This window comes from Elephas maximus, chromosome 12 (assembly GCF_024166365.1).
Source record: "Elephas maximus indicus isolate mEleMax1 chromosome 12, mEleMax1 primary haplotype, whole genome shotgun sequence".
NCBI lineage: Eukaryota > Metazoa > Chordata > Mammalia > Proboscidea > Elephantidae > Elephas > Elephas maximus.
This window is the reverse complement of record NC_064830.1, coordinates 36,773,115-36,786,524: the sequence shown is the minus strand read 5'-3', so window position 1 is coordinate 36,786,524 and position 13,410 is coordinate 36,773,115. Positions and strand designations below refer to the sequence as shown.

The window sequence follows — 13,410 nt, the reverse complement described above, 5'->3', positions numbered from 1 at the left end:
CAGCCTGAAGAGTTTTCACCTTGTTTGGATGTTATGTTATGTTTTTTTTTTTTTTTAACCCTGAAGTTGCAAGTAGCTTTTACCCACTTTTATTACAGTTTCTGGATATAGCTTTTCCTCTACACCACAGTCTCATAACAGGTTAACTGAATAATATACCTAATTTGTTATGTTATGTTTCCTATGTTTCAGTTTTCAGTCTTAGAAAATAATTTTAACAATCTAAAATAATTTCTTTTTAGTCTTCTAAAGAAAGTTCATCTGAGATTTTGCCCCTACTCCCCATCCACTCCTAACCTCTCTCTTTTTTTAGTACCACTTTGGTAAGTTAAGAGCATAGTTGTTAGAAATCATTTTTTTCCAAAGACCTTCTAGAACCTCTGTGTTGCTCTTTAGTTTCTTCTAATTGTCAACAGCCAGTGAACTGTTCATTGTGTTTTTGATGTTAAAGTATTTTATATTTTTCTCATGCTAAATGTACTTTACATTGTATGCAAATATATTCAAGAAATATCTAAGGGCTAAATTTGTTTCTAATATATAAAACATTGTCCAAAATAAATTTATTTATCATTTTATAATTGCACTTTTAAGGAAAGAGTATCATTTGTCCTTTTGTAGGTTCTCCGTGCTGGAGCAAGTCAGCGCCCTCTTACTCCCAATCAGGGTCAGCAAGGGCAGCAAGCAGAATCACTTGCAGCAGCTGCAGCAGCAAACCCAACTTTGGCTTTTGGTCAGGGTCTTGCTACCGGAATGCCAGGTATGTAGTTGGTTAATTTAAGAAACGTTAAATGTAGACTCTCACACCAAAGAGTGAAATAAATCAAGAAGTGTCTTTAAAGTCTTGCGTAGGTTTTAACTACAGCTAGAAAGGGGAGAGGTGTCATAGAATGCTACAGTCCTACCTTTCTGTATTCTCAGTGGAACCTGGAATTAAGGGAGTACTTCCGGCCTTTGTGTATTTACTGTTCCTCGTAACTAGTGCAGATCTTTTCGGGCTCTTAGTGCTTGGTCCTGTTATTCATTTTGTACAAATGTCTTTGCTCTCTTTGTCCATATTCAGCTCATGGTCTTATTTCTTTGCTTAATAGGAGAATATAAGGCATTTTGCTATTTTATCAACCTTAGTGTTCTCAGAATTTATTTATATATTCACCTCTTTTCCTTTCCACTCTTTGAGAAAGCTCTTTATTGCTTGCTTTCTTCCCTTTGTTTTTTTTTTTTACATTGTTCAACAGTGTACATTGTATTGGTAATTCTAAAAGTAAGCAAGTTTTATATTATATTTGTCTAAAAACAATGGACTGTATCTTTGGAGTGATGATAAAATTAAAGATAGTAGAACATTCAGGAAAATATTTTGAAACAGATTATTTCACCTAACCTTCGAACCACAAGATTTTGGCCCTTTGAAAATATAAACATAAAAAACAGTCTCAGAAAAGGGGGCCTTAGTAGAATTAGTCTTTGTAAGTCATAAGTGACTTGATTGGTTGTTTATTCACGTGGTGTCCTCACCCTAAAACGTTTTTTGATCCTTTCGCAACTTCTTCTGCCCAGAACTATGATGAAATAATTTCACCTACCTTATTCAAATAGTTACATAGTTATAAAGGTAATATGCTGTATTAAAAAGAGCTCATTTGAGAAAATTGCTTTCAAGTCTCATATTATCTACCTTTTATCCCTCTTGAATTTACGTCCATCAAAATCCCTGGTCATTGTCTTGCACTAATTATAGACCTTTCAGCCCCTTTTACTTGATCCTGTCTGCCATCTTCTCTCTCTCTCTCATCTCATCTTCTCTCTCTCTCTCTCATCTCATCTTCTCTCTCTCTCTCTCATCTTCTCTCTCTCTCTCTCTCATCTCATCTTCTCTCTCTCTCTCTCTCTCTCGGTGTGGGTGTGAGTTTTAAGTCTTGTGCTTCAGTCTATCCCATTTGCCACGTCCTTTCCTTCATCCTAAATTCTCTCAGTTGTGCTGCCTTCATGGACTACTATCAGACCTTCCATTTATCCACATTTCTTTTAAGCCCTGCCTCCACAATTCTTTTGCAGTAGCTCTAATTTTACTTGGTGACGCTTGCCAATTATGACCACCTCTCCTTCGTCCTTATTTTCTCAATTCTTTGTTGTATTTCACCATATTGACCTATGTCCAGCTCCCTGTAACTCCTTTCTGCTGTCACTTCTATAATACTGTACTTTCCTACCTTTCTGATTGCTTCCCATCAGTCTCCATTTCCTCTGTGTATATCCTTAAATACAGAAGGCAGTCTGGCTTAGTAACTGCATGCTCTGGAGTCAGCAGCCATATTGCTCTACCACCTGACCAGTTGTGTGACTTTGGCCAAGCCACTTTCCTCTTTGAACTTCAGTTTTAATATTAGAAAAATAGAGATAAGGTCTAACTCCTATGGTTGTTAAAAGGATTAAATTATGAGACTACAGTACCTCGCATCCAAAAAACCAAACCAAACCCATTGCCGTAGAATTGATTCCGACCCATAGCGACTCTAGAGGACAGAGTAAAACTGCCCCATAGGGTTTCCAAGGAGCAGCTGGTGGATTTGGACTGCCCGCCTTTTGATTAGCAGCCAAAACCACGGTACCACCAGGGCTCCAAACTTGGCAAAGTAGGTACAAAATGAGTAGTATTAATATAACTAGCTATATTGTTCTATAATCCTCTAGTATTGTTTCTTTATTCTGATTTTTACTTTACATTTGTTCCTTGGGGGAATCTTATCTACTTTAAGCATTAATGAGTTTATGTCTGTATCTTGGATTCTTTCCTAAACATCTAATAAATTTCTATCCCTATGCCAGACTTACCATGTATCTTCAGCCACTCCTCAAACTGAAAAAGAGGGTATACTCTCCAACTCATTTTATATTACTTGCATAACCTTGGTACTAAAACCTGTCGAACAAAAATCTCGTTGAAAATAAAATTTTTTAAAGATACTATTTACAGTAGTGACAAATAGCTAGTTATAAATCTATAGATAAATATAGCTAGGAAAAATGTGCATGATTTCTGAGGGAAAAATTAAAAAGCTTTTATTAGACATTAAGGAGCCCTAGTAGAGCAGTGGTTCAGTGCTGGGTTGCTAACTGAAGGATTAGAGGTTTGAAACCACCCAACGGTTCCATGGGAGAAAGACCTGATGATCTGCTCCTGTAAAGATTACAGCCAGGAAGGCCCATAGGGCAATTCTCCTCTGTCATGTGGTGTCACTATGAGTTGGAATTGACTTAGTGGCACCCAACAGCAACAATTAGACATTGAAGGAGATCTAAATAGATACCATTGGACAACTCAGTTTTGTTTTTGTTTTTATTGTGGTAAAAAAAAAAAAGAAAAAGAGGTGAAATTGTGCAGTACAGATTAGTAAGCAAGCACAAGTAATCCCATGCTTACCTTGCTTAATGGGTAATCCATCTCTGCCCTTAACGAAAATAAGGTAGAAGGTTTTGAGCAGCTTTGTGGTATTAGACTGTGTTTTAAAATATCACTCTAGAGAATACGTTATAGGAGTAAGGCAGGACCATTTTGATTTAGTTAGACCAGAATAGTGACAATCAAGAAAATAGATAGATTTGTGAAATATTTAGAAAGTGAAATGGACAGGTCTTGGGAGATGGATTGACTGGGATAATTAATTACTCTCTCTTTAGGAATTTGTGTATGCAGTGTAGCCAAATAGCAGTTACTGTTTGATTCCTCATTAGGATATTTACAACCAAATGTCCAAATGGTTTAACTTTATATTTTAATTTATGCTCAGATGCTAAAAAAAAAAAAAAACCCAAACCCATTGTCCAGTTAAGTGGATGCCAACTCATAGCAATTCAGGTGCTGAGTAGATAATACTGCTTTTGAACAGAAGTATTTTCTGAATGTCTTAGATTTAAGACTGGGACTGCATGCACCAGTTAAAAACCTATAGCTTGAGGTTTACCAGTAAAGTGGATGCTTCATTAGCAGCATGCTAATGCTTATTATTAGCCATAATTACTGTATTTATTTAAAAACAACCTTTGCATATGAAAATGTCAGTCTTAGTGGTGAAGTTTGTATTTATCCTAGCACAGTTTATTATGCTTAAACTGAATTTGGCCTGCTGTGTTAGAAGTCAATAAAATTTATTTATTGCTTCATAAGTGTAATTGTACTCTGATTTTTGTTTCCTGTGGTCTTAAAAAACAAAAACTACAACTTGAGATTGTAGTATATTTCAATACATTGTGTGTTTTAAAATACTTTTTTGAAGTATCAGAAGTTGCTGGTACATTTTTCTAGGTATTTGTTGTGCTATTCCAGTGTGAGTCCTTGCTGCGCTGTAAGGCAGCCTTTATCAACCTGAGTTTGAGGGAGAGAATTAAACCTTGTTGCCTTAAACCAGCCATTATATAGTTAACTTCTCTCCTGTACTAGTTATGTACCAACTAGGACAATTGAGAAAATAGTTACTTGAATGATTCTGTCTGTGTTCTGAGGCTTAGGTGAGGAATCCCTATTGAGAAAGGCTGCTAAGGGACAAAAAAAATTAACTCTTCTGTAGCTGTGAGCAGTGCAAATTGCTACCTGCTTTGTGCTCAAGAATAAATAAAAATAATGCCTGCAAGATTTCTACTGAAAGCCTAGCTTAAGAACTTTTACAAATAGACTATTATCTTATGGTTTTACTGTATCCCTTTATATCATAATATAAGTTCTTTAAAAGATGTTTAAAAGTGAAATCTAAGGGAATGCTGATAGTGAGGCACTTGGTGTAGAAATTCAGTAAAACTGCATGATAAACATTGCTTTTAGTGTTCTACCTCACTTCCTTTAGTCTTCCTGTCCCTCTTCCTCTCAGACTGACTGAAGTGGTGATATTTTTCTAGTATCAGCCCTCGATAGCCTGTAATTTGTTTATGTGTCAAGGAAAATACCTCTTCACATTGCGATCCTTAAATGAAAGGTGCCTCTGTTAAAGGTATTTGTTAAAATTGAGAGGAAAAAATATTTTCACTACATTCTATTACATTTTCATTTTCATATGGTAAGTAAGACCTCAAATGTGATGCTTTTCTTATGGTAGCTATTTAAGGGTTTTTTATTAATAGTGTAAAATATCTGTTTTCTGGTTCATACAAAAATACAAATGCAAGGGAAGATAAAGATGCATGTGTTCTGTAATGTTTTCATTAGTAAACATTTATTTTAATGTTATCTAGGCTATCAAGTACTAGCTCCAACTGCCTATTATGATCAGACTGGTGCCTTAGTGGTTGGTCCTGGAGCAAGAACTGGCCTTGGAGCTCCAGTTCGATTAATGGCTCCAACACCCGTTTTAATTAGTTCAGCAGCAGCACAAGCTGGTAAGTGTAACTGACATTTTCAGGAATAATTTTTTTTTCTAGTGTTTTTGAAATATTTAAAAAATACAGAATAGTTTTCTGGATACTTTTAAGAAGTATCTGAAATTTATACTTTACAGCAGCGGCGGCAGCAGCTGGAGGAACTGCAAATAGTCTCACGGGCACCACAAATGGTCTATTTCGGCCAATTGGCACTCAGCCACCACAGCAGCAGCAGCAGCAGCAGCAGCAGCCAAGCACTAATCTGCAGTCTAATTCATTTTATGGGAGCAGTTCTCTAAGTAATAGCTCCCAGAGCACTTCTTTATTTTCTCATGGACCTGGTCAACCTGGAAGTGCATCCCTTGGCTTTGGAAGTAGTAGCTCTTTGGGTGCCGCTATAGGCTCAGCGCTCAGTGGATTTGGTTCATCAGGTAAGTTTGCTTTTAAGATGAGTGTACACTGCTAAGTGGATATGAGCAGTTTGTTTTTAATATTAAAATAAGCAATGATAGCATATAGTATAGGAAAGACAGGAATAGCGTTGATTTATTGGTATAATTTTGAAAAAGAAAAAGTACCTCCTGCCAATCCTTAAACATTTATGGATGTTTAATTCATCTCAGGCAGCCCATCCTTACTCAAATATAAGTTTCCTTTTCTTACTAGCTTTAAAATGATATTCCTATAATTTTGTTTTAGGTAGTTTTATTTGGAGCAATATATTGTATGCTGATGATTAGCTCTTCCTTATTCTCTCCATAATGTTAATGTGTGAAGAGCCAAATATTTTGTCATCTTACATTTTTGGTCTTCTAAAATAATCTTAGCTTATCAGATGGTTTATTCTTATTCAGCGCTGGTTGTTCATTATGGTTTTGTTTATTTGACATATAATAAAAAAAAATGTAGTTAAATGTTCTAAACAGAAGCCCCTAAGAAACTATTAGTATGCTTATTTTTATTTTAGATTAAATACATTAAGTCTGTATCTCTTTAAAAATATATATGTGTGTGTAAAAGATGTTTCTTCTCATATCCCAGCATTATTTACCCCTTAAGAAATCCAGATTTTAAATAGCTTCACGAAATAATTTACCCATACAAACTGGTTCCTGGATTTTGTGACGGAGCTAAAGAACTAAGTGAAGAAGAGGCCCCTGTTGAGCCCGTGTTGAATTAGAATGCTTTGAGGTTTCCAGAGAATTCAGGAAACAACAACAGCAACAAAAAAAGGGGCTTACCGTAGTTTCATTGGTACAATTAGTAGCCTTTTCTTCCTGAGGGCAGGATTCAAGCTTCAAGAGATTTTCTATTTAAGTAACATCCTGGAATTTTTAATGTCTCCTTCTCATCTGTTTTCCCACTATGTCAAATTATATTCTTTTCTGGTGTGGAAAATGGCAAAAGTAACATACGCCAGTCATTGTTAACTATGCTTTCTAATGAAGTGTCTTCTGCACTTTTAGCATTTATAAGAGCTGTAAACTTCTAGGTGCAGAATACTCCTTTGCTAAAAAATGAAGTACAATAGAAAAATGCCATACTTCTCAAACATAAAATAAAGAATAGGCACAAAAACTCCTGAGATGAGGAGAAATTTAGCGACCATGGAGACTGTTCAATCTTTTAGTTTTCCCACTTGAGTTTTTTCATCCCTTTTTGAAGTTCATTATTTTTACCTGCAGCTCCGGCAACTCCCATAGGATTCATTCTTTGTTTCTAACACAGTTCACATGAACATTTCCCCCCAAGGAGTTCTAAATATTTAGAGTAAAACCACAAGAATGCATAATTTTTTTTAATTCTTTTTTTTATGGAGATAGTTTTTAAAATATAGATGTTAAACCCTAAGTAATTCAGGGAAAATAGAAGAGAGCTTTGATAAAAACCCTGTGTTCCTTTTTCCTGATAAAATATACGACTTGTGGTTTGGTTACATCTTTGTAGGCCCCTTAACCTGCTCCTTCTTCCAAATTCCTATTTGTCTCTTAGTTGTTAAGACCTTCCCCCTGCATTCTACTCGGCATAAATATATTGTCCCTTAACAAATGTTGCCTGCTGATGCCTCTTTCCCAAAAGCTGATCTTTACTTCTTCATGCCTCCTTTATTTATAACCATTGCTTATTCAATTCTGATTTCTAGTCTGGGGTACCTCTGTTTTACCTTACCTCAGAGGGCACTAGTGATTGCCACCCCTAAATGCCAGTAAATAGCTTGTCATCTTCTCCCTTTTCTTGGGCATTTTGAGAGAGTTCATTCAAGTTCTACATGTATATACTCTTACAAGTCTACCCTTTGTCATTTTCCAGTATGACAATGACATACCTATAGAAATCTAAAATGTAATTGTGTGCATATGTGCACACACACAATTGGCATACACATCATCATTTGCTTGCCTATATGATGGAATTTTTAATGTTTATATGTGGTAAATACACTAATTTATAACACAGTTGACCAGGAAGCTTAGCCATTGCAATGGAGTACTTAAATCATACTTCTTATAGCCCATTATTTAGAAAGTGCTATTACAATTGAAAATTTATAATTTAACATTTTTTACACAGCTGATGGATGATAGTGACTCCACTGTCTAGTCTCTTAGGTTATTTTAGCTATACTTCGTGTCATATTTCATAGTCACACTTCTGCAGACAATTTAGGCGTATAGTAAAATTTAAAGAGCCAGCTAGTTTATATTTAAAGTAAAGCTATCACTGAATTATTTTTATATGTTTGACTTGGCTTTTCCTTTTTGGAAGAAAGTAATATTGCACATATCAAAACTATGGTTTGTTTGGTTATTTGCCAGTGCAGTAGTGCTGCGAATCTCATTAGAGAGCTAATGTCTTTTTCTTTGTCCGTTAAATTGTTTTCTACAATAAATAGGAATTTTAATGTAGTCATGTTTTAGGAAAATCACTTTGACAGTGTCCTTTTAAATTAGCATAGTTAATATACGTTGACAATTTTGCCAAAACCAACTCAAGAACCATTTATATCAGTGTCTTTTTTTTTCCTGCTATTAAAATACATATAGCTGCTTAGTATTTTCCTATTATATGATATTTTAAAATGTGAGATTGTCAATAAAACATATGATCAGTCTTTCAGAAACAGCACTGGCTGGTATAAAAAAGTTGAATAGTGTAATCTTTTGCCTAATACACTAGTATGAGCCGGTTTGTTTTTTTTTTTCTCTATAGAACTTTTTGAATTTTGCAAAACCAATGTATTCAAGTTTTCTGTCTGTCTTATAAACTTAATTTGGGCTACGTACCATGAGCTCTGCTTAATTTTTCTCTTTATATCCTATACAATCTACTTATAATAGACTTGCTATTAGAAAAGACTTAATAGAATAAAACTTTAAAATTCTATTCAAAAGAATTACCACATTGGTCCAAATGTAGAGCTTATCTTTTAAAAAATTTATTTGACAAGAAATGTAATATGAAATTCTGTTAGGTGTAAAAGGCAGTAGGTTGAAAGAGGCTAATCCTCAAAAATAAGAAAGAAACATACTTGAAAATATGGGCTGTTAAGTGAGACTTAAGAGTTGGTAGTTAGGCAGCCCTTATGGACACATGATAAAGAATTTGATTATCCTGAGATATGTTAATTAACAGCCTGCACTTGAGTTGCTCTACAGAGCATCCGTAGCTCATCAAGGCCCTCATGGTAATGTGATTCTTCCCCCGCCCCCACCCCCCCCATGATTTTGTAGAATACAGGAAGGAAAAGGGCATTAGTTAATAGTTAAATTTGAGATTAAGTTAATATGGGATGTAAGATAAGAAAAATTGTATATTAATATAAGGAAAAAAAACTGAGCAATCTTCACTTGAGGAAGAGTCTCAGGGTGCCATTAGTAGAATCTTTGGAATGGAGGATTCCTGAGGGTAAGTGAAAGCATGTCTTTTGGTGTGATAAGAGTAATGAGAGGTAGTAATATTCTACAAGAAAGTATTTTCAGGTGTATTTTTGCAATTTAGTTGGAGAATAGGGGGAATTTATAGTGTGAAAAGTACTGAGGAGTTGCCATTTTTATTTCATAGCTGCCTAATATTCGGGCCGATATGAATTTAATGGGCTGTGATTTGAACACAAGCTAGAACCAAATCAAATGTGAATGGTGAGGGAAATGTGTTAAATATTCTATAAATCAGTATAACCTTTTTTTTCTTTGGCATTGAGTTGAAGTTTAAGAATCAGGTTCTAGAGATTAGGACACTGCCAGAATTTAATTTTATTGGAATTTAATCTCTAACATGTCCGAAAGAAGACCACATGTAATTGCAGGGTTTATAATCATACCAGGGTATTAAAGCACAGTAATCACATGTGTCAGTGGTAAATATGTGTGAAATAATGCAACATATGACTGCTCTGTTAAGTATTTAGTTACTGTATAGGGGTGCATTTATACCCTTTTATGATTAATAAGTTAGTGTATATAGTTATCACAGTAATTATCTTCTCCACAATGTTTCTAAAAGTAATTATTGTGATCACTTCTTTTGTTGCCCAGCAAGAGTTGGGGATAGGTTTTATTCAGTTAACACTGTATGTAATTAGGGTTTTTTTTATTTCTTCTTCAGTTGGCAGTTCTGCAAGTAGTAGTGCCACAAGGAGAGAGTCTCTATCTACTAGCTCTGACTTGTACAAAAGACCTAGTAGCAGCCTAGCACCCATAGGGCAGCCATTTTACCATAGTCTGGGATTTTCCTCCTCTCCAAGTCCAATAGGCATGCCTCTGCCAAGCCAAACTCCAGGACACTCACTCACGCCACCGCCATCACTTTCATCACATGGATCCTCATCCAGTTTGCATTTAGGTAAAAAAAAAAAACCAAAACCCTTTTTATTTGTATGTATACATGTATGTGTGTTTGTGTGTGTGTGTATGTTTATAATATATGTAAAATATTTAATGTTGGATAAAACATGCCGAATTGCTTTTGCTTTTAGATATTAGCCTTTGGAAAAGGTTCTGCTTTTCTGAAAATTAAGAGTGAGGGTCTGATATACAGTAAGGTAAAGACCCCCTGTTGTACCTTATGGGCTTTTTATGAAATACAATGGTGTGTTTTTTTCTTGTCTGTGCTTTTGATTTGTGTGTGTTTTAGATCATCTGAAAAGTCAACTATTGATACGTGATAGCGAAAGACGAATTTCGCTTTCAAAAGTTTTTGCACACCAGCAGAGAACATTAGTCACACAGTTACCAAACTTAAATCATTTAGTTTAGAACAATGGTTTTTGCTTTGCCTTTTGAATGCCTGGCCATTTAACTCAAAGGGTTGTTATCAGGGGATGTCAATTTAGTATGTTTGTGAGTTGAGAAGCTTATGGGTTTGGTCCATATACTTCTCTAATTTTTGAATGTGTTGTTAATTTAAGAAAAAAATGTTTTAAGCTGGTAGTACCCCTGAAGTTGGAGAATTTAGAACTTTTTTGTTTATATCTGTACATTAAAATTACTTCCACCCTATACCCCCCAAGATTATTACATTGGTGGTTACCTTTTTTCTCTCTCCTGAATGTATTTAGCCTCTTATCAGAGGCCGTGTAAGAGAAATTATTTCATTAATTAGATTCTGAATTTTTGTAATCTGGCTTACCTCAACTAAAACTGACGGATTTTAATGCTGACTTGGAAAGATTTAATCCGCTTGTGATTTTAAAAAGTAATGTTGCTCTTGTAAGCAGATATACTATAAGTTAGTGATTGTGTTTTGACCCCTAATCATATGGATTTCAATATTTTTTCCTAAAGCTCATTAATACGGTAAAGGTCCATCGTAACAAAGATACCTGGTAAAGTGATCATCACTTAGATTTATGTTATTTCAAGGTGGGCTCGATTTTCTTTTTTGAAGACCATGGTCCTCTGCCCCAAATTCTGGTCCTTTGCTCTTTTGAGGGTTTCTTTGTTGAGTATATGTAATCATTTATTTGGGTGGGGTCCTTAGATCTGCTTTGCAGCACTATTTGTGTAGATTTACCAGTTTTTAGACTAACACGTTCCTTCATTTATCATCTTTTCTTCTTAATCACAGGAGTTACTCACTTCCTGATTTCTGTTACTACCAAGACAAACCCCCACTACCACTGCCCCCTCCCCACATAAGACATACCTTTGAAACTTTGAAATGGACATAAAAACTTGGAACAAAACAAACCTAAGAATAGACCTATTGTAATAACTTTGTGTTTTATTCATTAAAATAATATTTGTTGTGTCCTGTCATTTTTCATGGGTAAGTTTCAGATCAGATTTCTGTTTAACTGTTACTGCTTGTGTTGTGCTTTAGAGCCACTATAAATGACATTAGTTATTGTTCTATATAGCTTGCTTAGAAAGTCGGTACAAATGACTTTCAAAGTCGATAGCAATCTAGGTATGTGCCTTTTTCCTTTAGACAGTGAGGAATCTAACCTAATAGATGTGTGAGGAAGGAATTCTAGTCATTTATGGGAAATAATCATCACTTGGGCCAACATTTCTGCATTATAGTCTGGTACTTTTGTACCCAGAGTTAAACTCCTTGGTTTAACTTCAGCGTGAAATCTGAAATTTTTCTGCATCTCTGATTGTGGGATGGCTTGTAGTGTATCTCAATTGGAATTATCTGTAGATTATTCTCTTTTGTGAGCTCTAATTTCCTTCTTTAGTTGTATCACTGGCAACATGTTAATAATGAACACACCCTGCCAAGTTAAAAACAATTCAGTAGATTTCATTAATTTGCTGTATGTATAGTGTTTTTAGAAATAATCTATTCCTCTGCTTTCCTGTGATTGAATCATGATGCAAGGCTTATGTGTTCTCTGGTTTAAAAAATATTTTTAAGTTGTATATCTTTTAAATGAATTTCTTCATGAATCAGGTAATCAAGGCTTCTGGTACATAAAATACCTGTGGAAATGGGATTTGCATATTCTTTAAAAAATACATATTTACTCGGCTCACATTAAGAATGTAAGATCATAGGGTAGAGATGTTGTCTGTCTCATTAGAATTGGTTGGGATTAGTTAATTCAAGTTATTGTTCAGTTTTTCAGACAGGAACATTATTATAGTTATTGATATGCCTTGAGATCTGAGGTCCCAAAATATTTAATGAAACATAATAAACTTTTTTACAAGCTCTCTTTTTGCTAGTGCTATTCATAGAAGATGACTAATTTCAAAGATGATGTTTTCTATTTTTAAAGAGCAGGCATTTGATCAGTGTATATATTTTTAGCAGGATTGACTAGTAGTCCCTTTTTGATTGACAAACAAGAATCTTTAAATAAATTTTGAGTGTTCATTTTTTATGATAATCTAAAATCCTTTTGTTCACATTTGTAACCGTGTTACCCTTCTAATATATCCAAGGTAGAAGCATGAAAAATATATTCTTCCATATTCTACTATGTATATCTAAGGGATAGAGACTCTTGTTTAAATATGATCATAATCACAGCATCCTTTTCATACCTTTCAAAATCAATAATTCCTAATAAAATATTATTTAAAATTAATCCTAATAGTTTCCCCAGTTGACTTAAATATCTTTTTACAGTTGCTTTGTTTGAATCAGGGCCCACACATTGCATTTGTTTGATAAGTTTTTCAGTCTGTAACAGTTTTTCTTTCCTCTTTTTTTTTGTTTCCATTTATTTGTTGAAGAAACTTTGTCCTGTTGAATCAACTTTATTGATTTTTCTAATTGCGTCCCTGAGGTGTTATTTAACATGTACCTCAGTCTTCTATATTTCCTGTAAACTGAAGCTAGATCTAGAGGTTTGGTCAGTTCCTTTGTTTTGGCAAGATGTGTTTCTGTGCTGTCGCACCATATCAATAGACCCATAATGTCTGCTTGTCTCCGTTGATGAGTTTGTCAGCCTGGTCCACCTAATGGTTTTAGCAGCCTTTGATTATTGCACAGACCTGCGGTTTCTTCAGAGGTTGCAAATCGTGGTACTCTAGTTCTGTCATGCCTTCTGCATTTCTTTGTTGGAACTTTTCTATAAAGAACTTCGCCTCAAATACCTGAAATACC

At 34.8% G+C, this 13,410-nt stretch overlaps 1 protein-coding gene across 16 annotated transcripts in view; it reads left to right on the top strand.

The window, feature by feature from the left end:
* The window catches only part of PUM2 (pumilio RNA binding family member 2), a 104,118-nt gene that overhangs the window by 62,552 nt on the left and 28,156 nt on the right, over window positions 1-13,410 (top strand). For 14 of the 16 annotated variants that reach the window (XM_049902665.1, XM_049902664.1, XM_049902662.1 and 11 more), the window contains 4 exons: window positions 622-760; window positions 5,227-5,370; window positions 5,490-5,783; window positions 9,958-10,194. In XM_049902665.1, coding sequence (XP_049758622.1) covers window positions 622-760; window positions 5,227-5,370; window positions 5,490-5,783; window positions 9,958-10,194 — 814 coding nt within the window. The remainder of the gene's footprint in view (window positions 1-621; window positions 761-5,226; window positions 5,371-5,489; window positions 5,784-9,957; window positions 10,195-13,410) is intronic. The other 2 variants (XM_049902677.1, XM_049902676.1) reach the window with 1 other exon arrangement.